The sequence below is a fragment of the Catharus ustulatus genome, chromosome 9, assembly GCF_009819885.2.
Source record: "Catharus ustulatus isolate bCatUst1 chromosome 9, bCatUst1.pri.v2, whole genome shotgun sequence".
Lineage (NCBI taxonomy): Eukaryota > Metazoa > Chordata > Aves > Passeriformes > Turdidae > Catharus > Catharus ustulatus.
The window spans coordinates 23,981,984-24,007,703 of NC_046229.1; the positions used below are offsets into that span (position 1 = coordinate 23,981,984).

Here is a 25,720-nt window from a genome sequence, read left to right on the forward strand (position 1 = left end):
CAAAACCTAAGCAGATTACCGCAGGTTAAAGTAACATTTATGACCTTTAGTAGGAAAAGCTCCGCTTTGCTGCTGTGCTTACAGAAGGTGCAAGGGCTGCTGCGATGTGTGAGCGCACCCAGGAGCCGGACCCACGCTCCGGGCCGCGGTGCAGCGGGTGAAGGTGCCCGTGAGGGGCCCCATGCCGGTGCCGGCGCTGCCCGGCCCTGCCCGCCCGCCGGGCCCGCACCTGCCGCGGAGAGCACGGCCCGCCCGCCCCCAGGTGACACCGGCCCCGCGGCTCCCGGGCCGCCGCCGAGCTTCCTGGTTCCCAGAAGGTGCCGGAGCGGCTGCAACAGGAACTGAGAGACGGGGGAGGAGGCGGTGCCGCCGCTCCGCCGCAGTCGCGGCCCGAGCCGGGGGAGCGGAGCGGAGCAGCCATGGGCCGCCGCCCGCCGCGGCGCTGAGCCGCCCCCGCCGCCCCGCGCTCGGCGCTGCCCCTTCGCCCCTGCCGGGCGGGGCGCTTGTCCCTGGGGGCGCCGGGGCCGCCGCCGGGGGCCCGCGATGTGACCATGGACAGCAGGTTCAAGTGAGTGCTGGGTGCGCGGGGCCGCGGCGGGGCTGCGGGGCGCGGCGGGCCGAGCCGAGCCCCCGCGGCGGGCAGGCGGCGAGCAGGCCCCGCGGCAGCCCCGGTCCGCCGTGCGGCAGGCGGGGACGGCAGGAGGGGGAGCCCACCCGGCGGGAGCGTGCGAGGGGCCGGGCGCGTCCGCCGCGGCCGCTGAGTGACAGCGGGAAGGGCGGGCGGGAGGCGGCGGGGCCGGAGCCGGGGCGAGGCGGGACCCGCGGCGCGGGGGGAGCGGCGGCGCCCCCCGACCCGGCCCGCGGCGGCGGCAGGAGAAGGAGGAGGCGGCCGCAGCCCCGCCGGCCGCTCCCCCGCCCCACGCCGCCTCCCGGCCCCGCGGCGGCCCCGGCATCGCCCGTCCGCAGCGGCGCGGGGGACGCGCTCGGCAGCCGCCGGGCCGGGCGGGCAGAGGCCCCGGCGCCGGCCGGGCCGTGCCCGGTGAACGGGGCCGTGCCCGGTGAACGGGGCCGTGCGGGGCAGGCAGCGCGGTGCCGAGGCCGGGCCCAGCGGAGCTGCCCGCAGTGCCCCTGCCCGCCGCGGGCCGAGGCTGTTACAGACATCCTTCCCTTTCGGAGGTCACAGAATTGTCAGGGCTGGGAGGGAGCTCTGCAGATCGTCCCGTCCACTCGCCTTGCCAAGGCAGGGTCAGGTAGAGCAGGAACACTTTCAGGTGGGTTTGGAACGTCTCCAGGAGACTCCACGACCTGCCTTCTTTGGGCAGCCTGTTCAGTGCTCTGCCACCCTCAGGGTAAAACAGTTCAGGTGGAACTCCTTGTGTTCTAGCTTATGGCCGTGGTGGTTGCAGCCCACCCTTCTGCCACTGCGGCATGGCAGGTGCAGAAGGTTCTTTGGGTGTTTGGGAGCTCTGCTGTCCAGGCTGCCCTGCGGCTCTGGTGACATTGAGAGTGACAAGATGTTCCACGCGGGTTTCAGGCGGCTGACAAACAGCTCCGTGTCCACACGTGCTGAGCAGGCTGGCACCGCCGAGCTGGCACGGAAACCAGAGATGAGAGACGGGCTCACGATTCTCAGATTAGTTTGACACATTTTTGACACTTCTAAGCGTAGTGGGATGTGAAGAGTAAACTTAGAAGCATTTTCCCGCGAAAGCGGTTTTAGAGTACTACAGTGAAAGACAGAAGGCAGTATTACTTCAAAGAACTTTTTGTCATGAGTGTAATTCTGCCAGGAGTTGAGTTGGAAGCACTCGTTTGGTGAGTGTAACACGAACTGATTCACAATAAAACCCCAACCTGAGAGGATAAACCCAAGGCCTAAGCTAGAGCAGTGTCATGGGGAGATGTCATTTCTTTTAAATGAAGGATTTTTCTGGTTCAGTTTTCTAGGTGACTCAACCAAGCACAGTCCTATCAGTTTCATTCTGAACCTGCTCACCAGCCGGAGGAACGATGTACAGTTTAACACCAGAGTAAATCTCCAATGTCCTGGATTTAGGCTGTTGTAACTCAGAACCAGAATTTCATCTCCTATACACAGGATCAGTAGATACAGGATTTCCCCAACAAATTTCTTTAAAATCTGAGGAAGGAGTGTGATATGGGCAGGTTATGTCTTCATAATCTGAATTAGACTATAATTGCATATCTCGATGATGGTGCTGAGGTCAGTGAAAGCATGTACTGAATCAATTAATTTGTGACAGCTGAGTTTTTCCCCAGCTCAGCCTTTGGATTTCATTCAAAATTTTATTTAAAGAAACAACAGTGTGTTAGTTTGCTGTATGCTTTATGTGAAGCATTCTGGAAACCTGGAACCAAGTCTTGGTTTTTTCTTTTCCGTGCCTAAATCTCCAGCTGACTTCAGTGGGAGTGTTACACAAGACAGGAGTTCAAGTGTGTGCCTTTTATGTGGTTAAACAGATAATTGATATGGGTGCGGTTATACCGCTTGTTTTTAATATAAATAGCAGTGTGCTTGGTAGGCAGAGAGGGCTGGTAATGGCATTTAGACCTGTTTCAATGAATATGTAGTTTGGGATTAGGTTGGGTGTTAATTGCTGTTGGCACATGCAGTTTGTTATTACCGTCAGGTGGAAGAGGCGCCGGCCATCACCCGCAGCTGCCCTGGATGGCTACTGCAGATAGGGCTGGCTAGCTCGGGCTTGTGTCCGTGCTTTAGCCCTCTCCTGCTGGCTAGCTCGGGCTTGTGCACTAGGCAGTGCACTCTGTTGGCTCTCACAGTGAATCACGCCTGAGCCTCTGGAGTCCCAGCTGGTGATCAATACCTGGTGAAAGAGGAAGCCAAGTGATTCTCGGCCTTGGGGTGGTTATCAGATGCATTGAAAGGAGAGTGGCTAAACACAGGGAATTTAAATGGAAGTCTAATGATGGGCTATTGCTATTTAGTAGAAGTAAGACGTAGCTTTAGAAAAGGCTGCCTGCGACTCCATTAATGTTTCAGATTGATTGATTGATAAGGAGCTTAGTAGCTCTTTTTTCTCAACTGTTAGGTGGGGTACGGTGGAGTGACTTAAAAGCTATTTGACATATGAGGCAGTGACAATATCACGTAAATAAATCACATAGTTTAGCTTGTTTATCTTTCATAATCCTTAAGGTTGTGTGACTTTTTGGTTCTTCCTTTGAACTAATCTGAGTACTAATTTTATTTTAATAATGTTTTAATTCTATTTATTATTCTATAAAAAAAATGGAAAGGATATAACAGCAAGAGCTGAAAAATATATATATGATAATTGCTTGTGTTTGTTTCTTCTAGGGAAAATCCAGAACGTACCTTTGATTTGGTACTGAAAGTAAAATGCCAAGCTTCAGAAAATGAAGGTAATACACTGTGCTTATGATATTTATATAGAGAAATGAAAGCTGGAAAAAAATACTTGGTGTCCCAATCTAGTGTTATTTTATACTTTTAATTGTTTTTGGACTGAGAATGTGTTGGAATGTGCCTATGATTATTTTATTGCATTTTAAAATCTATTAATTTGTAGTTGTTGTGGGGTTTTGTTATGTTTTCATTTTAGCTGTTGTAAAAATATTTTTGTTCTGCATGATATATTTGCAAAACTTGGACTTGAAATGTATTTTCTACTCTTAAAATGTTGATTTTGTCAAAGATTTAATTTTAGAAGAACAGTTGACTTCTGTCTAGCAGGAGAATGTTAATTTTTAACAGTGTGATAGAGACAAAGTTATTTTCTGAAAAACAATAGGAAGAGCCTTTCTTTATAGCTGATGTTTGGCAGCTGCCTTGGTTTGCTGCGCCATTCAGACAGCCATGAGAGCTGCCTTGAGCCGTCACTTTCACATCTCTATAAACACAAGGTGAAAGAGATGTAGTGGTGCAAGGGTTGTCTGAGAGAGGCTTTTTTTCCTCTTGGGTAAAAAGAAGATGGGCTTTCCAGTACTGAAATTAAAGTGACCTCTTGAAAGTCCACTGGGGGAACTCGGTTCATGTTCTCATCCGAGGCTGTTGGCCTTACAAAAGCAAAGGGAGAGGAGGAGTCTTGTCGCAGCTGTATTGTGGTCATGTTAGTCTGTGACAGCTGTGTCTTAATCACAACTGTAAAAACAATAAACTACATCTTAAAATAGTCTATATTTCTTATCCTACTGTGCTAATGATGCTGTTTCCAGAGTTTACTACCTTATTATTCCTTTTTGCATTTTTTTGTAATATTTTGGGCAGGATTTCTATTAGTGTTAGTTGTGGGAACGTGCCTGATGTGTTTGGAAAGAAAAAACAAATTGTTGAAGCTAAACAATTGTAGTTCTTCAGGTCTTTTAGCAAGAATCCTTCAGTTTATTGCCTGCTTTTTTGATTTGCTGTTGGTATTGTCATAGTTTGACAAATCAGGTGGGCTTTCCTAACTCTGATAATTGTTGTGGCTTGTATCACAAGGCACTCTGCCTTCTTTTCTCTCCCTTTTGTGGTTTTTGCCTTAGTGATTTCATAGATGATGAAATCCTGGGAACCCTGCTTATCTACTTGGCTTTGGATCTGTTCTTCCTTGCATTGTGCCTTTAGTCTCTTCCTCCACTCAATATCCCTTCCTGGGGGCCTGTTTATGTCTTGGTTTAGGCCTAGCTTTAGGCTGCAGATTTTATTCCCTTTCTTCCTTTCCCTCCTGAGATCTAGACTGTTGGTAATCCTTCCAGGCCTTCATCTTGAAATCTTGAAAAATGTGGGCTTTTTTCTTCTGTGATTGGGACATGGATCTATATCCTTTTAATTCCTTTTATCTCCTGTTTGACTTCTCATTTTTCTTGTGTATCTCTCTGCCACTGCTGCCATAAGAAACCACTTCTCATTGTGTGCAGCTCTGTGAATGACCACCTACACCTGAATTTTGTTCATAGGCACTTTGCTTGCCTCTCTTGGTTGGTAGTTTTGCTGCTTATCACTTGTCCTCTGTGGAGAGGATCACCTTTAAGAAATCTATGTGTATCCTCGCACTGTGACAGGAGTTAGTGTGGAGACTATGTGACTATATTGTGGTTGCATTCTCTGCTATTCTCCTTTTTGTCACAATTGCTTCTATTCTGTGTGGGCTCAGTTGCTCTTGGTTTGTGGGGTGGCCAAAGACAGGAAGGAGGTTTGATACCAGTAAATTTTTGGAGTCTGCAGTGTGTAACTGGTGAGGGGCTTAGGGTTCTTTAGCTGGCCTGGAGCTAGTGTTGATTCTTGCATGCATCCAGAGATTGGGACAAAAGTACAGTCCCCTTCTGCCAGTCTAACTGTGCTGGCTGAATATTCCAGTTACCATCCTGTTGTACTTGGTGACCCATCTGGGATTTGCTTTAATGTCTTTTATATCATATCTAATTCAGATAACAAACTCACTCCAGTGAGGGCTTGACATCATATTTACATATGGTAATATGAGCACAGTGATGTATCAAATTAATATATCTGAGTGTTAAAGTTATCCAAAGGAAATTCGCAAGGGACAAAAGTGTATTGTCTTCACTGCCACTTTAGAAATGGAGCACAGGGCTTGTCATGCAAAACAGGGAGCTTTCAAGGTTGGGTTATTATAAGGCCTAACAAATTTGACAGTTACCCTGTATTGTAGGTCTTGCCTTTAAATAGATTTTCATGCTAGGATAATCTTTTGAATATATCATACTTGAAAACATGATCCATTCACCTGGTTCTTTGCTCATGCCTCTTTCTTTCTTATGAAAGAGATTTGTGTTTAAATAGGGGCTTTCTCCCTCGCATCCCATCTGCTCCTTGTACTTGATCCTGAAGCTATGTCAGGACTGAATTTGTGACATCACTGTCACCAGTGTTGCCGTGGAAATATCACAGCCACAAAATTATGATCTCCCTGCATGAGTGAGCAGCAGGAGAAGCTGACTTAGGAGAGAGGAAGACCTTAATGTGACCCGTGTATCTCTAAGGTTTTTCTTTGCAAGCTTTGCTATAGTCTGTGTTCTCCTGCATTTTAATTTTCCTGTTTCGATGTGTAACTGTTCTAACAAATCAAAACTGAGGTGGCCTTACTGCATGTGGAGCTCTTACTAAGATGTTTTTATGAGGATGCTAGATGCCTGCAGCAATGTGACACGATGAAGAATTTTGCTGTTAAAATTGTTAAACGCTTTTGGAAAAGTATTTTTTCACAACTTCTTAAATATAACATACCTCTCAAGGAATGTCAGTTTTCAGATATTAAATTGTCCTAGCCCTGTTCCAACTGTAAAGGATCATATATATACATGAAATGCACTAGCATATAATTTCTTATATGTGTTAAGAAATTTGTTCTTCCATTATTCCAGTAATTATTTTCAACATAGGGTGTTTACATTGAGCAGAAACCAAAGAGATTTCGTGTAGGTTAATACGAATTTTTCACTTCGTATTTGGTAGCTAGCTCTTGAATTGTTTACAGTCTCAGTTGTGCTAGCATGTATTTATTTGTAACTGGATCAAAATTTTGTTTCCCACTGGATACATAGTTTTTGGATTCTTTGTGATTTAAGAGTAGCTTACATACTTGAATATTTGTTACTCTGTTTTAAAGTGCAGGAGTTCACAGTAGCATTGCTAGAACGGTGATCTTCCAACCCTTTCCTCAGGCGTGAGAGAAGAAAAAGGATACTATGTACTTAAATATTCTCATAATTCCCTCAACAGTTTAGGATCTATTGCTTACTGTACTTTCAGGGTAAATCTCCAAAAAGGAGACAAAATCCTTAAGACCAACAGAGTGTAGCCCAGATCATAACTTTGAGCCCTTTGCAGTGCTGAGGGTGGTGAACATCAATTAGTAACCAGTTGATGTGACAACATTTAGTTACAAAAATTCATGACCCGTCTCTTGCAAAACCTTGAGATGAATTAGCTTCTGTTCAGCAGAGTTTGCTAAGTGACTGGGACATAAGTGCTAAGCTATTCTAACAGCCTGGTATTTGTTAATTGTGAATTTGCCTTGCAGTATGAGTAGCACCTTACAGAAAAAAAGTTTTACATTGCCTTCCAGGCAGTTGCATATTTTTATCATTCTTTTCTGTGTTATTCCTTAATGAACAGTGAACAAGAAATAGCAAAAATGTGTGCTCAATTTAATATCAGCAGCAGGCCTTCTGTATTAAATTTTCACTTACAGACCCAGAGGGCAACTTGATAACAAATGTTATCAAAACTGCCGTGTTATTTTAAGGATGAGAATTGCTCTTTAACTTTAGGGTGAAAAGTTTTTTACACTTAGGCTGAATCACCCTTACTGGGTATCAGGAGTAAAGCAGTGATAGAGTTGTCCTAAGTGCACAGTCTTACATAAGGCTATTGCTCAACGGCTGCTCCTACAGCAACTTTACTCTTTTCCTGCACTCTTCTGTCCCTTGAAAATTACACTGCAGCTGGGACTGGAAGATGGCCTGGAGCCCAGGAATTGCCAGAACAAAGCTGTCTGTAGCTTCCTCTTTGCCATCCAGATCCTTCTATCTTAAAAAGTAAATTGAATTTCTGGAAGGTCGATGTTTCTGAACTCTTCCACAGGACATGTCCAAATTAATAGTGCCATTGTAATCTTTGAGAGGAGTGTGTATTTGTCTGTGTATTGTATCTATGAGTACACAAGCATGTACAGGTTGTGCATACACCCTCTAAGTCTGAACTGTGGATTTGAGTTAAATGGGCAGAGATGAAGTTGGCAATTTAACTCAGTCTATAAATTCTATATCCTGTGCATTGGTTCTGTTAAAACTGGGCTGCAGATGCAAAAGGCAGTGCAGATACAGCAGCCAGCAGTAGAAAAGTAATGTGCAAGAGCTTCTGTGAACATAAAGACTTCAGCATTTCTGTCCACAGTTTCCCAAGAAGATGACTTAGATTGGTTTCAGTGTGGTCAAGAGAGTACTGCTGGCTGCACCTTCATTTCTTTGATTACAGCACATAAAAAAAGCAACAAAAAGGCTCCTTGGAAGTTGCGGGTAAATCCAGAAAAGTCAACCACTGAATTGTGGTTTGGGTCTAAAGCAGTCCTGACTGTTAAAGTTTTACTTGAAAACCCTTTTAAAAAGCCCTTGAAAATCATTTTCTGTCCAATCTAAGAATAATTGTTAGAACACCCTTGAAATTTGGTTGCTTTGTCTCTATTCTTTTTTTTAAATGCTGAGGAGTTGTATATAGCTCTAGGGCTAGATAATGTGATTTTCAGAAAAGGTGTTAAATAGGTTGTGTTGAATTGCATGAGTAACTCCTGTAGTTTATCTTGCCTCTGCCAGAATGATAATAAATCTTAGTGATGTGTGATCTCCAAATTATTTTTCTTTAAAGGGTCTTATATTCATTAAATTTTCAAAAAAAGGCACAAATCCAGTTTAATTGTGTGTTGGTAGAGTTAAAAACTGTACGCATTAAGTCCAGAAATTAGTTTAGAAATGCAGAATTTGTTGTAGGAAGTTTGATTGCTCTCTGTTAAGGTACTAAAATAACAAAATACGTAAATCCAGATAGGTCCCAATTTCAAAAACAAGTTTAATGCTGTTGGTAGTTTTGTCCAAGAGTAACCTGTCTTGCTTTGATAAAGTTTTGATTTAGAGTCTTCCAAAACTGCCCCTAGGATTGTGGACAGAGCAAGCACCACTTTTTCTTCTTCTGTTTTTTCTTCACTCAAGAGAGTGGTTTGTTAACCACATACTCAGCCAGTGGGTGTAACATGCTGATCGAGATAAGTTCTTTCCTCTGCTCTACATTTTTTGTACAGCATCTCTTGAACCTGATGAAAAAGATAACTCAGTGTGAATACGTGAAGAAGTCTGCAGGATTTTTTTTTAAGAGCAGTTAAAACTTTTAATGCAGTGTTTATATACTGTTAACCTTTTTACCTGTTGGTTTTAGTTGAAAGGGTACTAAATAAGTACTGGCTCACAGAAAATTAGGTTTCTCTACTTTTTTAAAGCATGCTCTGTTCTTGAGGTGACTATGGAGAGCTACTATATGTTACTATGAACTAGAAAAGCTTTCTTACAAGTCTCTCATGTATATTTTTAGTCTCAAATACTGTATTAACATATTAGAATTTGTTTTACACCAATGAAAAGTTAAAGGGTGCTTTTTCAATTGCTAAACTGTCATTTGAGAGCATTGAATATCTGCTTATAGTCTTAGTTTAGGTGCAGTTTTTGTGTATTAAAAAAATAAAACGTTCTTTTTATATTCTTCAGAAGTTTCATTGAGCTTAACATCCGCTCCCCTGCCCCAACTCATTAACTCATGTGTTGTTATTTAGGTTAGTGTTACTTTCCTGTAGTGGTTTCTTGCTTTTCTGTTGAAAGTTGGAAGCTAAAATGGACATTTAATCTAGCCTGGCTTCTCTGTTTGATTGATTAGGAGAAGAAAATGCCAGAGTCTTTTGTTGAGGGTTATGTAAATGCTTTGAAGACAAGAGCAGGTAGTGTATGAAAAGCAGGTAGAGCATCACTTTTGTCCTTTTGACACAGCTAAGGAATATAAGCTGGAGTTTGGCTGAAGTTCTCTTGTGTATGCACACCAAGCATAGCTGTAAATCCTTCATAAATTATAATCTTTAAACCCTCCACTTGTAGCTAAATGAGTAATTTCATTGTGTTCAAATTTCTGGCATTTAATTGGAAAGCCCCTGAGGGTATGAACAATGTCTTCTGTGTGTTTGGACTGTCACTAGCACGGAGTGGGTGTAGGAAAATTATGAACAACAAAACAAACTAAGACAAGAATGATTTTGCATCTAAGATAAAGATTGGCATTTTGATGCTTTTTACCTTTTCCTTCTGCTCTCCAGAGACTGAGAAATGCAGTGTAGTCTCTCCAGCTTTCTGTTTCTCCACAGATGCAAAAATGTGGAGGAAAATGGTGCTACTTTTCAGTGTCTCATTTCCTACAGGTCTTTTTTTTTTCCACCAACCTCCAGAGATTCTTGGATGTATGTGTAATTTGGAGGTGGGTGCAGATATGTGTGTGTAGGAGGGGAAGGGGTGAGAGCTGCAGAAGAAATAGGTCAAGGAAGCCCTTTCTCCTATCTGGCCTGCATTCTTTACCAGGGTGAAGAGACCTCGGTGGGGAGGGCAGCCCCTGCTCCCCAGCAGCCAGAGGACAGTGCTGGGAGGAGTGGCAGGCTCTGCTCTGCTGTGCTGCAGAGATTCCAGCTGCAGTGATGTGGGGGCAGGCACTGTGCTCTGAACGCTCGCAGAGATGAATTATTCCCCTGCAGGCACTTGCCCGGCTGTGTCAGGTTTTCATGTAGTGCCATATGCCACTTTCAGCAGTGTGATTGGGTTTTGGGCAGTGAAATTAGAAGGGAAAAACTTGATGAGTTAAGGAATATAAATGCTAAACTGGTATGAAAAGAATTTTGTATAAAATTGAGTAGAATGAGCAAACTAGTATTAGTATAAGTAAATATAAGTTGAAAACAGCAATGTGTGTAATGCAGTCAACCAATATGAAGGTTGACATTCTAATGCTTTTTTCAGATTTAATTTTAGTTTCATTTTAGTACTTCACTATTTGAGATGGCTGCCTGGGGGCTAGTTTGTGGGCTTTTAAATTGCTTGTATTCAGAAGTGTTAAGAGTTTGCATATTTTCCTAAGCTAATGTCAGCATACTTCTGCCCTCCCACACACTGAACAGCGAGCCCATCATACACAGGGATTTATCTTTCTTCAGTGGGATATTTTATGCTGCTTACTCTCTTCATATATGGTGTAATGACTTTTTAATTTTTTTTTTAATGTGCGGAGAATTTAAAATCTGGTGAAAAAACTTTGAAAACTGGTTAAACGTCAAAGATTTAAAATGCTTTTTTTGAGAAGCTGTAAGACACTTCTCTGTTTACCACTAATTTGAAGAGGCTGAAGTGTAGGGTTTCCTGTCTGGTTAACAAAAATAGTTTAATTATTTTTGCCACTAATGATGATATCTGGAGAATGGCAGATACTCGTAGATGTACATACTCATCATCTAGCTGTTGAAATAGATACTTCTGTTCATAAATAAAATAAAACATGATCAGGGCTACAAAGGGAAGAGTTACATAAGTGAAGGGTTTAACAACCCCTGAAACCAAGTAAATTGGTATTCTTTTTTCTTAAAGTGACGTAGTAAGAGCAATTTGAGCACAGCATTGCTTTGCAACTAATATGTTATGAATCTGTGTTTTTTCATGACAGGTTGATATGTGATAACTCCAAGATCCTGGTAAAAAAATTATATTTACAGGCAAATACTTAGGATGGAATATTCTATGTGACTGACAGATAAAGTAATAAAATGCTGAAAACATTAATTTCTGATAATAGCCTTTAGCATTTTTTATGTATTTTGGAGAACTTCAGCTTTATGCTTAGAACTGAATAATTTGGGTGAACAAAGACTTTCTATATTTTGTGAATCTGGTTTAGGAGAAAATTTTAAAACTTAGTAGTGAACTTTATATGGAAAAAAGAAGAGAAAAAGCAGAAGTTAAAAGAAAAGGCCTGAACAAGATTTTGGGTGTGGTGTCTGTGCTTCCTGCACTGGGAAAGCCAAGGCAGCAGTTTACAGTCATACTGTGTTCCTTTGCAAAATTCTCAATCCTTGTTTGGAATGTTTTGTCCAAGTGTTAAATCCTTAATTAGAAACAAGGTTTGAACAACGCCCTTAGATGATGTTTCCTGAATCTGATTTCTTTATACATTTGAATGGGTATTCAGATGTAGATTAAAACCTAGCTAAAATCAAAAGCTTGTGTCTGAAAAGAGCACATTGGTTAGGGTTTCTTTGGGATATATTTTTATAACTTTCTTAGTTAATGGCAAGTTTGATCATCATAGACACACAGTCATCACAACCAAGGTATTTTGCCATAAGTGGCTTAACACTGCATTGTTCCTTAAACTCAGAATGATAGAATGACACCAATACTTCTATTCATCTGACTTTAGATGCTGTTCAGTATAAAGGGTTTTATTTGTTGTGCCACTTGAACCTGTATTAGAGCACATGTAAATATTGTTGTGTTGTCATTGTGTGGATGGGGTGAAATGTTTGTTTTTGGGGGAGGCAGTTCTTTGGCTGTGTCAAAGGACTAGCTAAAGGCAAAAATCTACTGCTCTTATTTAAATACTGGATATTTTGACTGTATTGAGATAGATGCACTTGACACAGAGAAGCCATGCTGATAATGATTATAGGCAAGGCATTATTTCCTTCAGAAGTTACAAAGAAAAGCTTAACATTTTAAGGCAGCTGTTTCCAGGAATGAAATTAAGTTATTAGGGAACAGTGATACTCTTTATATCCACAGGTTAAGATGCAGTAAAAAAAAAAAAAGTGTTTGAATGTGTTTGTGTTCTGTTTAAATGCAAACTAAGAAAAAGTAGCAGCATAAAGGTAAAGGACAAGGCTTGTGTGATAATTGCAAACTTACCTAGAAGTCTATTGTGAGTTTGAAATAATGGAGTGAAACCACTGTGCCTTTAGAGTGTCAAGAGGGAAACGGTTACTGTGACTTGATCCGCTCCTGCCAGCAAGACTCTTTATGCATCCTGTTCCTGTCTTCTGGAGGTCTTTTGGCTCCTGAGCTGTGCTTGTTGCTTGCTGTTTCACTTCAGATAGCTGGCACTGCTGAAAGCATGTGAGGGAAGCATCCTTCCTGCTCCTGGTGGCACTGGCAGGCTGCTCCTGGGCACGCTCACCATCCAGCTGCTGGGGCTGCCTCTGGAGCTGACAGGAAAAGTTCCTTGTGCAGGTCAGATAGGGAGGAGCCCCATGGGATTTTCATGCCATTCAATGCACCATTGGCTGTTGATTCATCTCTTAGTATTAACTTCAAGTATTTCAGGTTTGTTAAAGTTAAATGTATTGCCAGTTCAGGGAGCTAAACACAACTAGGTATGCCCTTACTCTGTCCTGCTATCTTCCTGTTGGCTTTGTGTTGGAATCTGTTTGGGCTTTGTTAAACTCTTGTCCTGTTTTTGAAGAAATGATTTCGACAACTATGGTGATTTTTCCCAGTTTTTCTGTTCACAACAAAATTTAGCTCCTGAGAAAAAACTCAAATACTCAGAGTTGGATCCCTGTCACTGGTGGGCACTTTGAAGCATTGTGGATTTGGAGATAGATTGAATTTTCATTTTGTGTAAACAAAATTCTGGCTAAAGGCCACAATTGTACTAGGTATCATGCAGTAATTCATAGAACTGAAAATAGTTAACAATATTGTGAAACAGCAGAGGAAATTCTGATGAATTTTGTGTCCAGGAAAGACTTTTGCAGGTATTCATCCTCTAGGTAACTTTTTCCTCTAAGAATACTGCCAGATGAACAAGAACTTCAGTTTCCTAGTAGCAGATGAGCTTTTGCTGTCACATCAGAGGAGGGTGTGATGTTGGTAGTTCTGTGCCAGTACAAGTAAAATCTTCCTGACACCAAACCTGAGTTAGGTGAGATTCTGAGCATTCAGTTTCAGTTTCAATCAGGCATTTTTAATTGGTGCATCTGAGTAAACTCATTTTGGTTTCTGGGAATGGGTTTGTTGCATGCAATGTAAGTATGTGTTTCTCTCTGCTTTAACTTGGATTTAGAACCCTATAGCACCTTACTAATTCTAGTCTAAAAATGCTTTTACAAGTGTCAGGGAAGAAAAAAAAGTCAGAACTACCATATGTAACTAATAAGTAAGTGTTTTAAGGAATTTATAAAGAACTTTTTTTTTTGTCTTGATATAATGTGCTGTATTACACAAAGAATGATTTGAAAGATAAATTCTTTACATTCTGGTTGTGATGTTAGAAATCAATACTATGGCACTGCTTGACCAAAAAAAAGCTTGAGATGACCACCCCTCAAGTACCTGGATGAAAATATTTTTTCATTGGCAATAAAAATATTAATAAACTAAAGCTTGTCTTAAACTGTGTGGCAGCTAGTGATGGTGACTCTCTTCTTTTTAAATAAACAATTTTGTGTGATGTTAGGGGACACTGACAGACACAGCAGACTGTCACTGAGAATCCTTGTCAGGTCTTGCAGTCCTTGGAGGGAATTTGCATTGTGTTTTCAAAAGTGAACGAAGCAGAAATCTTCTCAGCCCCTGATATTGGGGAAAGTGATGAAGGACAGGGTAAACCAGAGCAAACAATAACAAAACTAAACTACCAGGATTTTCAGTGGAAGTGAAGTAGGATGAAGTTTGGAAATAAAAAGGTAGCAAATTGTGCTGGCTGTGGTCAGCAGAGCTCTTGAAGCCAGTAAATCCATGAGGATGGGCATTACTCAGAGTAGCTACAGAGCATTACTTGCTCTGTAAGTGCTGGGGAACGTGAACTTACTGCTTCATGCAGTTTAGATGAGAAAGATCTGGAACTGTGGCATGCATTGAAGCTTTAAAAAAAGAAAAAAACCCCTTGCTTCCAGCCCTAAATTACTTCAGTTCAATCTGTAGGTTTACCTGACTCTCCTCATGTGGGATTGCATGCCTCTCAGCTTTGAAACACTGATTTTCTCTGCATTACCCAGAAAAATTCTTGGTAATGACATTGCTCTTAGAGAATCCATCTGTGAGGCTGCTCCTATCTGGGTGTTTTGGTTGGTGATGCTTTCTATGGCTGCTGGACTTCCATAAACTGGAAAGTACTCTGTGTGGCAGTCTGTGTGAAAATAAGGATATCTTGTTACAAGATGTTCTCTGCAAAAAGAGAGTACCCAGTAGAAATCTCAGCCTTCTGGTGAACAGTGGCTGTAGTTCATACACTCTTCAACTTTTAAAATATTCAACAATCCATCTAAAAGGAGAGAGTACTGACTATGAAAATTGAAATGTGTATTGGGTCACTTCACAAGTAAGCTGTGGCCTAGGATTGCAGAATGATCTATGTATGATCACCCGTTATCACCATCAGTAATGACTTCAGTAAAAGAGCCTGTAATTGAGTTGCAGAGGTGCTCATTACACCTGTACTGTACTGTAGCATGGACTTAGAGCCAATCTGTGTAAATCAAATATATACCCTTAGCAGATGCAGTTCTGGATTTCTACTGTGAACATAACTGGACTCTGTATGGAGCCAAACCAGAATTTCTCACGTTATGTCCTAGAACATAATGGGATTTTATGAGCTGATAAAAGATCATTGTTTGTTTTGTGTCTCACCATGTCTTTCCTTTTATTTAATATAACAGGGTAACTTGATACTGTCATGTGCTACTGGGGGACTTGTGCTACTGGAGTTCTGCTTCTGTGTATTTTAACACTAGAAATTATTCATCTAAGCATGACCAGTATGTTTTAATTGTCAGCACATCTTGAAATATTCATCCTTCAGGGAGCAAGACAAAGTCTTGCTAGGACAGAAATGCCAGAGCAGCACAAACAATATTTGCAAACAATGATGTTTCAAAGCGCTTTATGCAGAGAGATCAAAGTGGGTTTGTTCTTTTCTTTCTTTGCTTTGTTTTGTTTTAAGAACTATATTTAGTTAATGTTACTTTGGGTATGTAGAACAGTATATATTACTTAGCATAGCAGTTAGTATAGCAGCTTTGATGCTTGTGCATTGAACACAATGCAAATCATGAAAAACATACAGATTGTTTAATCTGAGATAACTGTTGAAAGTTAAGTGTTACAGAAACTGAGAAAGTGTCTTTCTATTAATCAGTGTCCCAGAACCTAATTTTTTCCTTTATAAGTCATAGCAATAGATATTTAATTTATATATTTAATAGGAATGTTAGAAGTCATGTCACATTTGTAAACCAAAAAGAAACTAAGGTGTATGTTATCTTAAATTAATATTCTTTTCAGAGAGCAATACTGACCCATTGCAAAAAAACAGTATATTTTAGAAACCAAAGAAACCAGATTTGAAATATATATCAGTTGTTCTAAACTTTAATTACCATGTTATGTTCATACATGGTTCACCAGCATTTATGGAGGCTTTTGTTTCACTTCACAGGGTATTAACTAGATGTACTGGAATATTGCAGATATGCAGGGTTAGGCAGAGACAGATTTTATTAAAGATCTGCTTTGGACACCACTGGCCAAGAGAGATGAATTTGTTATCAAAATTTTCAGCTTCATGAGGTTCTTCTTAAGAAAGTGTTTGCTACTTAAGAAAGAAAATGGTGTTTTGTTGAGATCTGCTTATTGACTTCTCTAATCTGAAATTCTTAAAATGTTCTACAATACAATTTTTAGTTGTTGTCAGATGAAATATGTGAGCATGAAACAAGAATTCTCTTTCATATGTAGCTGTGTTAGAAGTTGTGGGCATTGATAGAATGCACAGATGCGGGAATAAAATCTGCTTTATGTATAATGAACTGCAATCCTCCCCTGTAGAAATATCTGTGCTTAGAAAACTGATCACATACACTAAAGATAAGGTAGTACAAAACACAGTGTTGTACAGGATACCAGCCAGGTTCTGGTCTTGAATAGTGCTAAGTCAACAAAGAAAAGCACTTTATAAACAATAGATGAAAAATCTTCCAGCTTGTGCTAACTACTGGATAGCTCTGTAGTTATTAATAGGATACAAAATCTTTCAGCTCTAGAATATGTTTACAGAGCTAGCTCTGATATTTTCTTCCTTCTTCTTTTGAGCGTCCTGTTATTGTCTTTGCTTCCTCCTTTGCATGTGTGAGATTTATGTTTTCATTTGACTTAGCAGTGCTAAGGGAAAAGGATGATAAATACTCTCAACATTGTAAGGGCCAGACATAATCCTTAAACCTTGTTGGATTTTGCCTTGTTCAGCCAAACTGGGAAAAAATGGTTCCACAAAGGTAAAACACATCTTTTGCATCAGTAGGTAGTGCAGGCACCAGTCACCATAAAGGGAAGTGTCAAAAGCCTGGATCATGTTGCTGAAAGCTTGGGTGATACTTTACTGTGGGCCACATCAAGGAGCTTTTCTGCTAATAAGTGTCCATTAGGCAAGTTCTGCAAAAAACCACAGGGCTTTCAATAGCGTTTTGCAGGAAGTAGGTGCTTCAAGCTTGAAGTAATGACTAATACTGAGCACAGTGCATTTCTTGGTAGTAGTACTTTGGTGGTAGTGGGAAGTGCTGTCCTCTCTTCTACAACCTGTCTGCACAGGCAGGAGGGAGAAAGCAAAAACTCCCTCAGTTACTGCTGCCCAGAAACTGTGTTGGTGGAATTGAAGTAAAAGTGAGCAGATGAGTACTCCTGAAACTGCCCCAAAGAAGATGGCATACACATGCTGGAATTCAAGATATAATTGCATTATAGAGAAATTACATAATTTTCCAAAGTGCTAGCTTTTCTTGGGCCTGGAGTTGGACAGTCCCAGTGTTGCCTTGCTTCTCTGAACTTGTCCTGCCTTAGAGAGCCAGCCAGGCAGAGCTGGCAGGTGTCTATGCCTGTCACTGCATGCAGGGGGCCCAGAGACAGCAGCAGGGAAGTGTGGAAACAAAATCCAGTGACCAAGGACTGATTTCAGGGAGGGAGCAGATTAGGACTGGGCTTCTGTGTTGCATCACTTTTCATGTCTGTTTTTAGAGGGGAGGATCTTGCTGAACTCTGTTCTTGGAGTTCAAGGTACCATACAGATGTGTTACACTTAAGATAAGAGACTTTGTTTGATTTCTTCTTTTTACTCAATAAAAGCAATATGTAGAGAGTAGTGAAGTGGACTGTGAGTCTGCTTCACTTCAGAATGAAAATTCTGCCACATCTGTAATGAGCTTTTAGCATTTCAGGGCATCTGATAATTGTTTCTGTTAATAGCAGATTGGTATTGCTTTCTGTGGAAGCAGATTTGAAAACAGATCAATATTTTAAAGAACTATAAAAGGAATGAATCTGCTATGAAAGCTATGAATGGATGAATCTGTTCTGAGCTTCCTTTTTGTTGCCAAAGCCTTCCTGTATATTTAGCAAAGAAATAACAAACACTAAATTCTGTGTTTTGGCTTTTTAAAGAACAAACCGAGAAACTATAGATTCTTACTCCAAAAGCAAAACAAAGAAGAGATGTATTCACTTACCCTTTATTAGAACTTTTTTTGGGGGAAAAATGAACAGTTTGTAATCAGAATTCTCTTAAGTAGTTTACAAATGTTACAGGAGGATTATAATCAGTAACCTTTGTCTTAAACTTAGCTGATGGGCTTTGTGGAGCTTGAAATGAGTCATACAGTGTACAATGGCTTAAAATCTTACTCTTTTGTAAGTAGATCTATAATTTCCAGCTTTTGAAGGAGTTTTAGTAACTGAATAATTGAGGTTAAAATGACATGCGTCCAAAAGTGATGGTAGGCAAGTAATTGTGTATCTGTTGGTGTTAAGAGAGGGTTTAGATGTACATTTGTGTGTAGTTTACTTTTCTTCATTAGCTGCTTTCAGAATAGTGCTTATTGTGTAATTGTTAGATATTAATTTTACTATATGCTTGAAGGTCAGAAATGAGAAACAGATTAAGTGTAAGAAAGAGCAAGATGGTAAACAAGAGCACATAGATGAAGACAAAGGTAAATCAAGTCATTTATGCAGGGTGGTTCTTAAATATGTGTTGTGTGTGTTTGGTTTATAACTGTCTGTAAAAGAAATTTTTCTTGGTGCATCAGAAATGATAGTTCAGTCTTGGTCAGTAGCTTAATGAAGTAGCCCCTTATCACAGTGCAGTTGGTTCCCTGTTTTTCTGGCTTCTTGTTTTTGGGTTTAATTTTGTGTGCAAGTGTATATGTGGGACAAACTGTGACTGAAGCTGTTTGTTAAGGAGGTGCTCTATAATTTGAAGAAGAACAGAAATTATTCTTAAATTAGACTTCTATATTAAAAAAATTATCTTGCAAAAGTTTTGTGCAAAAGAAAGATGTTGCTTCTCATCATCAGGACAAGTAAAGATTCTGGCATTTTATTCACTGCTGATGAGTTACCTGTGCATTTCTTGATGTTTAATGCATACATGATCTCCATGTGAGGGCACATTCTCTTTCACATAGCTGGTAAAACACTGGTTAATAAAACCAGCTAAGTTAATCACAGCAGGTGTTGCAGTTGAGTGCTTTGGTGATACTGGCCAGCATGACCTGAAGCTGACTGAAATATCCAGGAAGTGTCTTCTGAGAGATGCTTAACTCTTCTTTCCAGATCTGACAGCTTAAAATAGGTCTGATGTTGCTGCGAGGAGCTCAGTGGGCAGTCTGGGGAAATAAGGCTGCCTGCTTGGAACAAAACACCTGAATCCTCAGTCTAAAATACGCACTGTGTGAAACTTCTTTCCTGCTTGTATCCCAAACTAAACCATTACCCATTTTTAGTGATCTCCGAAAGCATCAGGCCTCTTTGCATATGTGAAAATGTTCTGTCCTTCCTCATTGTGACTGGAAGGGGATCAGTGTGGCTAGGGAAGGGCCTGGAGGGCTGCTCCTATCACCTGCTCCTTCCGTTTGTGTCCCTAGTGAGACTCCATTCTTGTATTTATACCTGAAAGAAAAATAGAAAATATGTCAGAACACAGATTCTAGCCTTCAAGGCAGAGAGGAAAAACTGGGAGATTTTGCAGGGGTTTGTTCCTCTGCCTGTGGCAGAGCTGGTGGGGCTGGGCATAGGCACAGCATGCCCTGTGTCACTGCCCAAACATCACCGTGATGGGTGTCACCATCATCTCTCCTGCATGGGTACCCATGGTCACCCTGGGTTTGGAAGCTGGTGAAAACAGACAGTTTCTCTCAGAGTGAAATGCGCGCCCACCTTGTGCAAGCACGCTGGGGTTTGAGCTCTCTTCATACCTGTGGCCTTGGCAGCAATCTTGAGCGGTCCTGTTGGTGGCTGTGGTACAGAGTTTGCGAACAGGTTCCTTCTCTTTCTTTTAAATATGCTACTGTTGATTCCCTTGAATTACAGTTTTTATATGACAAGCAATAGGGATTATGTATTTCCTTTTCTTCACTTGTTCCAGAGGTCTTGTTTTACCCCCTACCATCAGCTGTGTCTCTTGCCTGAACGTGTAATGTATTGAACCTGCCCATGAGTAGATGCTTTTCCATACCTAGGTTATAGCACTTTATATTCTTCTCTCAATCTTTTTTGATTTTTGAGAAGAGGGTGGTCCAACATGATGGTGTGCTGTGGATTTCTGCAGAAGCTACAGGGAGAAATTCAAAGTGTTATGATTTTTAAGTCTCCCACATTAATATTTCTTGTCCTGTCAGTAACCTGGTGTAGTGCTAAAATTAATAGCTGTAAGAAAATCAATTTCAATTATCATGTTCTTGAGTTAATACTCTGTATTTATTGCTTCTCAGACATTTTGTCTTTCTGAAATCAGTTTGTGTATATCCTCTCTGACAGGCCTACATATCAGTGAAAACGTGCATCTTGTTGAATCATTCTCAGTCGATAGCTGACCTGCATAAGCCAGCTCTTTGGTACCATGAACAGGATTATAGTATTAGATCCTCTGTTGTTGTTCTTCTGTGGCAGCTGCATTGTTTTGGGGGGCTGACTTGGGTTCCTGTGTATCACTGGTCGGCTTTAGAGAGTGCTGACTCAGCCCAAGAAGACCTTGTGTGTGATGGCAGATTGCAGTGGGGCTGGAGCAGAACCATATCTGGTCAGTGTTGCAGAAGGCAATCCTTTCCAATTGAAGTACAGTAAATGCTTGCAGTGCTGTTTCTCAGTATCACTTCTGGAGATCAGTGGTAATTTGATGGGGTTTATACATGGTATCTCCAGGTAGAGGTAGTTCAGTAGAAGCCTGAGGGTGCTTGTGCTCTGGTGGCGGTGCAGCAGGTGCTGCAGGCAGTGATTCCAGTGTGCAGTACATCTCTCCTTGGGAAGCAGGCCAGGCAGTCTTGGGAGAGATCACAGAGCCTAAAACATCAGAAGTTGACTTAAGTACTTTTATAGCCAAAGAGGTTAATACACAACAGTCTCTAGGTTTGACAGCTATCCTGTGTGGGTTTTTTTTTTTTTTAAGGGCATTACAAGGAACATTAAAATACTACCTAAGCATGAGTGACCAGAGTGGCAGAGGGAGATGTGCCTGATGTCTGATGCTCCTGAAGACAGAGAAGGTTCTTATCTCCTGACTTCTGTTTCCTTTGCAAATCCAACCTTGTTTGCCTGTTGGGAGAACTGGGGTTGTTTTAGGCCCTACCTGGATTGTTGCATTTGTGTCCAGGCTCCCAAATCCCGATACTTTCCTCGTGCTGCTGCCATGACCAGGCACTGTGGGGTGCTGGTAAAGGATAAACGTTGTTGTTTTATTTTGCCTGTTATGACAAGGAAGATTTCACACTTTCTTGTTTCAGCACAAAACACGCTTTAAAAAAAACAAACAACCTCCCCAAAAAACCTAGCACACCCTCTCATGTTCCCCCAATCAATCAACCTATGCCAGACAGCAATTTGTTTGCCTCCTATTTTCAGATACTCTGGCTCTCTTTTCATAACAGATTGGGGAAATTGATGAGAGAGATGCATTTCCTCAGCTGTGCCTTATTCTGCTAGCAAAGCCCAGGGAATTCTTTCCAAGTACACACTCAAAAGAGGTCACAAGAATCCCAAGAAGATGCAAACATCAGTTTTTCTGCAATAATAAATTCTTTTCAGAGTTTCAAAATATATACTTATTCAAACATGAAGATATTGCTCAGATCTAGATTTTTTTCACTAGCCTACTTGTTTTTTTCTTTTCCCTCAAGATGAAAGAATAGATTTTTATTAATGTTAGTCCACTTCAGTAAATTGTCCTGCTACTGTGGATTAGTCATGCTACAGCAATGCAGGTGTTGCAAAGAAACAAAATACAAGTCACTGCAATTTTTTTTCCTGGAAAATCCAATGGTTTGTTTAACTTTATAGATACCCTAGCTTGCCTACAGTTTTCCTTACAGGTCTTGTTTCATACGGCAAGGCATAAAATACTTGTGTTGCCATACTTCTTTTATTTTATTTGCTGAAGATAACTGGGACAGTGGGCAGTAGTGATGCTACGCTTTCAATTAATTCTGGAAGATACAATTCTTTTTGTATGTCTCAAGTTCTGCTTTAGTGTATCCATAGTGCGTATAAAATTAGGCTCTGCAAATATCCAGAATACTGGGTGCTTGGGCATAATTTAATAATCTGTGTATTATTTTAAAGACACACATGAGCAATAGCTGCTTGCTTATAAAATGCATTTACTGACCCATGAGTTAATTGATCCCTATGACTATTTAAACCTCAGGGCTTTAAAAGTTTTTCTCTTATCTTTATGTTAAACAATGGAAAGTTTTACCGTATGTTCAAATAACGTCTTCATCAGGTTCACAACAGGATACCATAGTTAATTTTCAGTTGAGTGCTTTACAGGATTTTCTTTTTGCTGGCTGGTTGGGTGAAAGTCTAGACACTGAGAGACGAGGCGTTAGAGGGGCCTCACAATATAGTTATTGTGAATGGTAAGTAGGAGCAGCTTCCTCTGATGTACGGACTCCGTGCCCAAACCAGTGGTACAAAGGCATAGCTTTTGTTCGGGGGGATAGGGGCTAATCCGAATGCTGCACACTGTGAAAAACCTTTTATGGAAGGGGGGAAAAACTTGCCTTGAAGGTGAGAGGTCAGCAGTTTAACCTCTGACTACAAAACAAGAGACCAGCGAAGAATGGGATGAACAAGGGGGAAAAATACTTCAAGTACTCCATTCTTTGTTTATCAGAAATGGGTCAAGCAAATGAGTGTCAGGAATGGTTACAGGAGTTCTGATGGGCTGCAAGGAAGTCTGAAGATGTGTTCTGACTAAGTTGTGGATTGCTACAGAGTTTGGAGCTTTGGAGCTTGCATAGCTCTGTTTTAAATGCTTGATAAAGAGATCCCCAAAACAAAATCAAATCTTTCAGCGGTCCTGAAAAACACAGACACTGCTTTCTTCCTCCTCAGCCCATATCAGGTCCTTTTGTCATTACAATTTTTGCTTCGTATTTTCCTTTGTGTAGATTAACATCATTTAATATTTGGCCTTCTAACTCTTTGCACTGTTTCTGGGCTGTTTTTTACAATTTGTAAAGAAACATCAGAGTAATCGCATGGTCACGTGTTCAACAGGCAGTGAGATGGGTCTCTTAGCTAAAGCCATGGATCTTTGGGTGGTCAGTGCTATTGTACAACAGCAGGGGAGAGCTGTTTCCAATCTTTGTGCAAAGGGAATATGGAGGCTTTCTCCTCTGATCTCATTTTGGTATTATCAGTGCTGGGAATTTAGTCACAATCCAATTAGAAATGATGGAAGTTATGTTAACTAATAGCTAAGCCTCTCATATTCTCAGGTCCACCCGTTTGGACTAATGGGTTGTGCTGCTCTTGGCTCAGGCTGGGAGAAGATACCAACAGTGATTAATGCACTTGGTGCACTAAAGCTCCTTGCTTGGCATACACCCATTCCTTGTGCTTCACTTCCTCCAGCCCATGAGAAGCACTGCTCAGCTCCCTCCCGGCCTCTCCCAGCATGGAAAAAAGCAAAGAAGACATAATGCCTTGCTTGTTCACCTCTGGAAGTTTTATACTTCGCTGGACATAGATGTATTGTGTATATGAGGTAAATTCCTCTTCCTGCTTCACACAAAGGGATTAAAGCCAGGCTTTGTTGTTGACCCTCTTCACATGTCGCATCTTCAAACACTTGCTTATGACCTGGACAGCTTTAGACCACTTGCATTCAGAGAAGTGATCAGGAACCAGCAGTGTTCCTCAGCAAGTCAGTGGCAGGGCCTCTCAGCACTCAGGGAGATAGATTTTGGTACAAGCTTGATTTTATTTGTGCTTGGAAATAGCACATCCTCAGACATTGTGCATCCTCTGACTCTTGACCGAGTTTAATCTTGTTTCTCAATTTCACAGACATCCATCTTTCTTCTTTTTAAATGTTTTAGGGGTAAATTCCTCAGAAAGATGGTACTAAGTATACCCATGATCTGACACATCTTCAAATGAGAAAAAGAAAAAACACTTCATTTTTCTTGCGTTCCTTAGGAGCTCTATTGGATTGACTGATATTAAAATACAGAATTTTAGTGAAGACCTTGTTAAACTTGCAAAGTTGTTTATTATATAAATCATAAATGAAAGGTTTAGATTGTGGTTCTTGCTAGAATTACCTGAGCAGGTGATTTCCATAGCTATTAAGTGAAAGTAAAATGAGGAACCCTTTATAGACTTTTTTGCCTTGCTCCTAATGGGTTAGTTTTGTCACTTTATGAATTGAACATGAATCTTTTTGGCTCTTCAAACTTAATGGGATCAAATGATGTTCTCAATCTAAATGACTGATATTTTTTGCCCTTAGGGACGCATCAGAAGTTAAAATATTGATATATTTTAGAGTAGGCACCTTTCATTGTATTCTATCAAAGTTTGGAAAATAAGAGAGGTTTTTTCCCCCCATAATTATTTCTTCTGCAATCTTGAAAAGGAGTCTAAACCTCTTCTCTAATGGTCCTTTAAGATCATTCAGTCCAACCTTAACCCAGCTCTGCCAACTCCACCACTAAACCATGTTCCAAAGCACACAAGCATGTCTTTTAAATACCTCTCAGGGACGGTGACCTCCTCACTTCACTAGGCAGCCTGTTCCAGTGCTCAACAACTTTTTCTGTGAACAATTTTTCCCTAATATCCAGTCTAAATTTCCCCTGGTACGACTTGAGGCCATTTCCCCTTGTCCTATCTCTTGTCACCTGGGAGGAGAGACCAACCCTGTACCTGCTACACCCTCCTGTCAGGCAGTTGTAGAGATCTGTAAGCTGTCCCCTGAGCATCCTTTTCTCTGAGCTAAACACCCCCAGCTCCCTCAGCTGCTTCTCATCAGACTTGTGCTCCAGAGCCTTCCTCAGCTCTGTTGCCCTTTTCTGGACACTCACCAGCATCTCAATGTCCTTCCTGAAACGAGTAGCCCAAAACCAAACACAGAGTTTGAGGTGCTGCCTCACCAGTGCCGACTACAGGGGGACAATCCCTGCTCTGGTCCTGCTGGACACACCATTCCTGATCCAAGTCAGGATTCCCTTGGCCTTCTTGGCCAGCTGTGCCCAGCTAGCTCTTGTTCAGCCACTGTCAGCCAGCACTCCCAAGTCCTTTTCCATCAGACAGGTTTTCAGCCACTCTGCCCCCAGCCTGTAGCATTGCATGGGGTTATTGTGGCCAAAGTGCAGCACCTGGCACTTTGCTCTAATTGAACCCCTCAGCTGTTGGTCTCAGCCCATCAATACAGCCTGCCCACATCCCTCTGCAGAGCCTTCCTGCCCTCCAGCAGATCAGCATTCCTGCCCAAGACTCCTACCCAACTAGTTTTCATCTTCAAACTTGAGGGTGGGCATCATCCCCTCGTCCAAACCATCGATAAATACATTAAACAGAATTTTCCCTGAAGGAAGGAGGTACACTTTACAGTTTTAGGCAGAATATTGTTCTGTGGAATTTGCCTAATCCTCTGTGGGCTTGACAGGAGTGAAGAATTTAAACAATAATAAGTAATTTGGGATAACTAGTTAAAATTAAGATGTGATATTTGTACATCTGTGATTCTTGAAATCTGTTTTTAGTATTTTCAGATATTAGTGGATTTTCCCTGCTCTGAAAAGTTCAGGGATTTTTGTTTATCAGAGTGATGGAAGACTCAAGATAAGAGAGGAGTTATCTGAGGCATGCT

At 41.3% G+C, this 25,720-nt stretch overlaps 1 protein-coding gene across 1 annotated transcript in view; it reads left to right on the top strand.

Moving 5' to 3' along the window:
- The first annotated feature begins 497 nt into the window (after positions 1 to 497).
- DENND1B (DENN domain containing 1B) overlaps positions 498 to 25,720 on the top strand; it is a 149,356-nt gene continuing 124,133 nt past the window's right edge. Inside the window, exons 1-2 of the mRNA XM_033067460.1 lie at positions 498 to 568; positions 3,341 to 3,405. Of these exons, the coding sequence (XP_032923351.1) occupies positions 552 to 568; positions 3,341 to 3,405 (82 nt within the window). The 5' untranslated portion in view covers positions 498 to 551. The remainder of the gene's footprint in view (positions 569 to 3,340; positions 3,406 to 25,720) is intronic.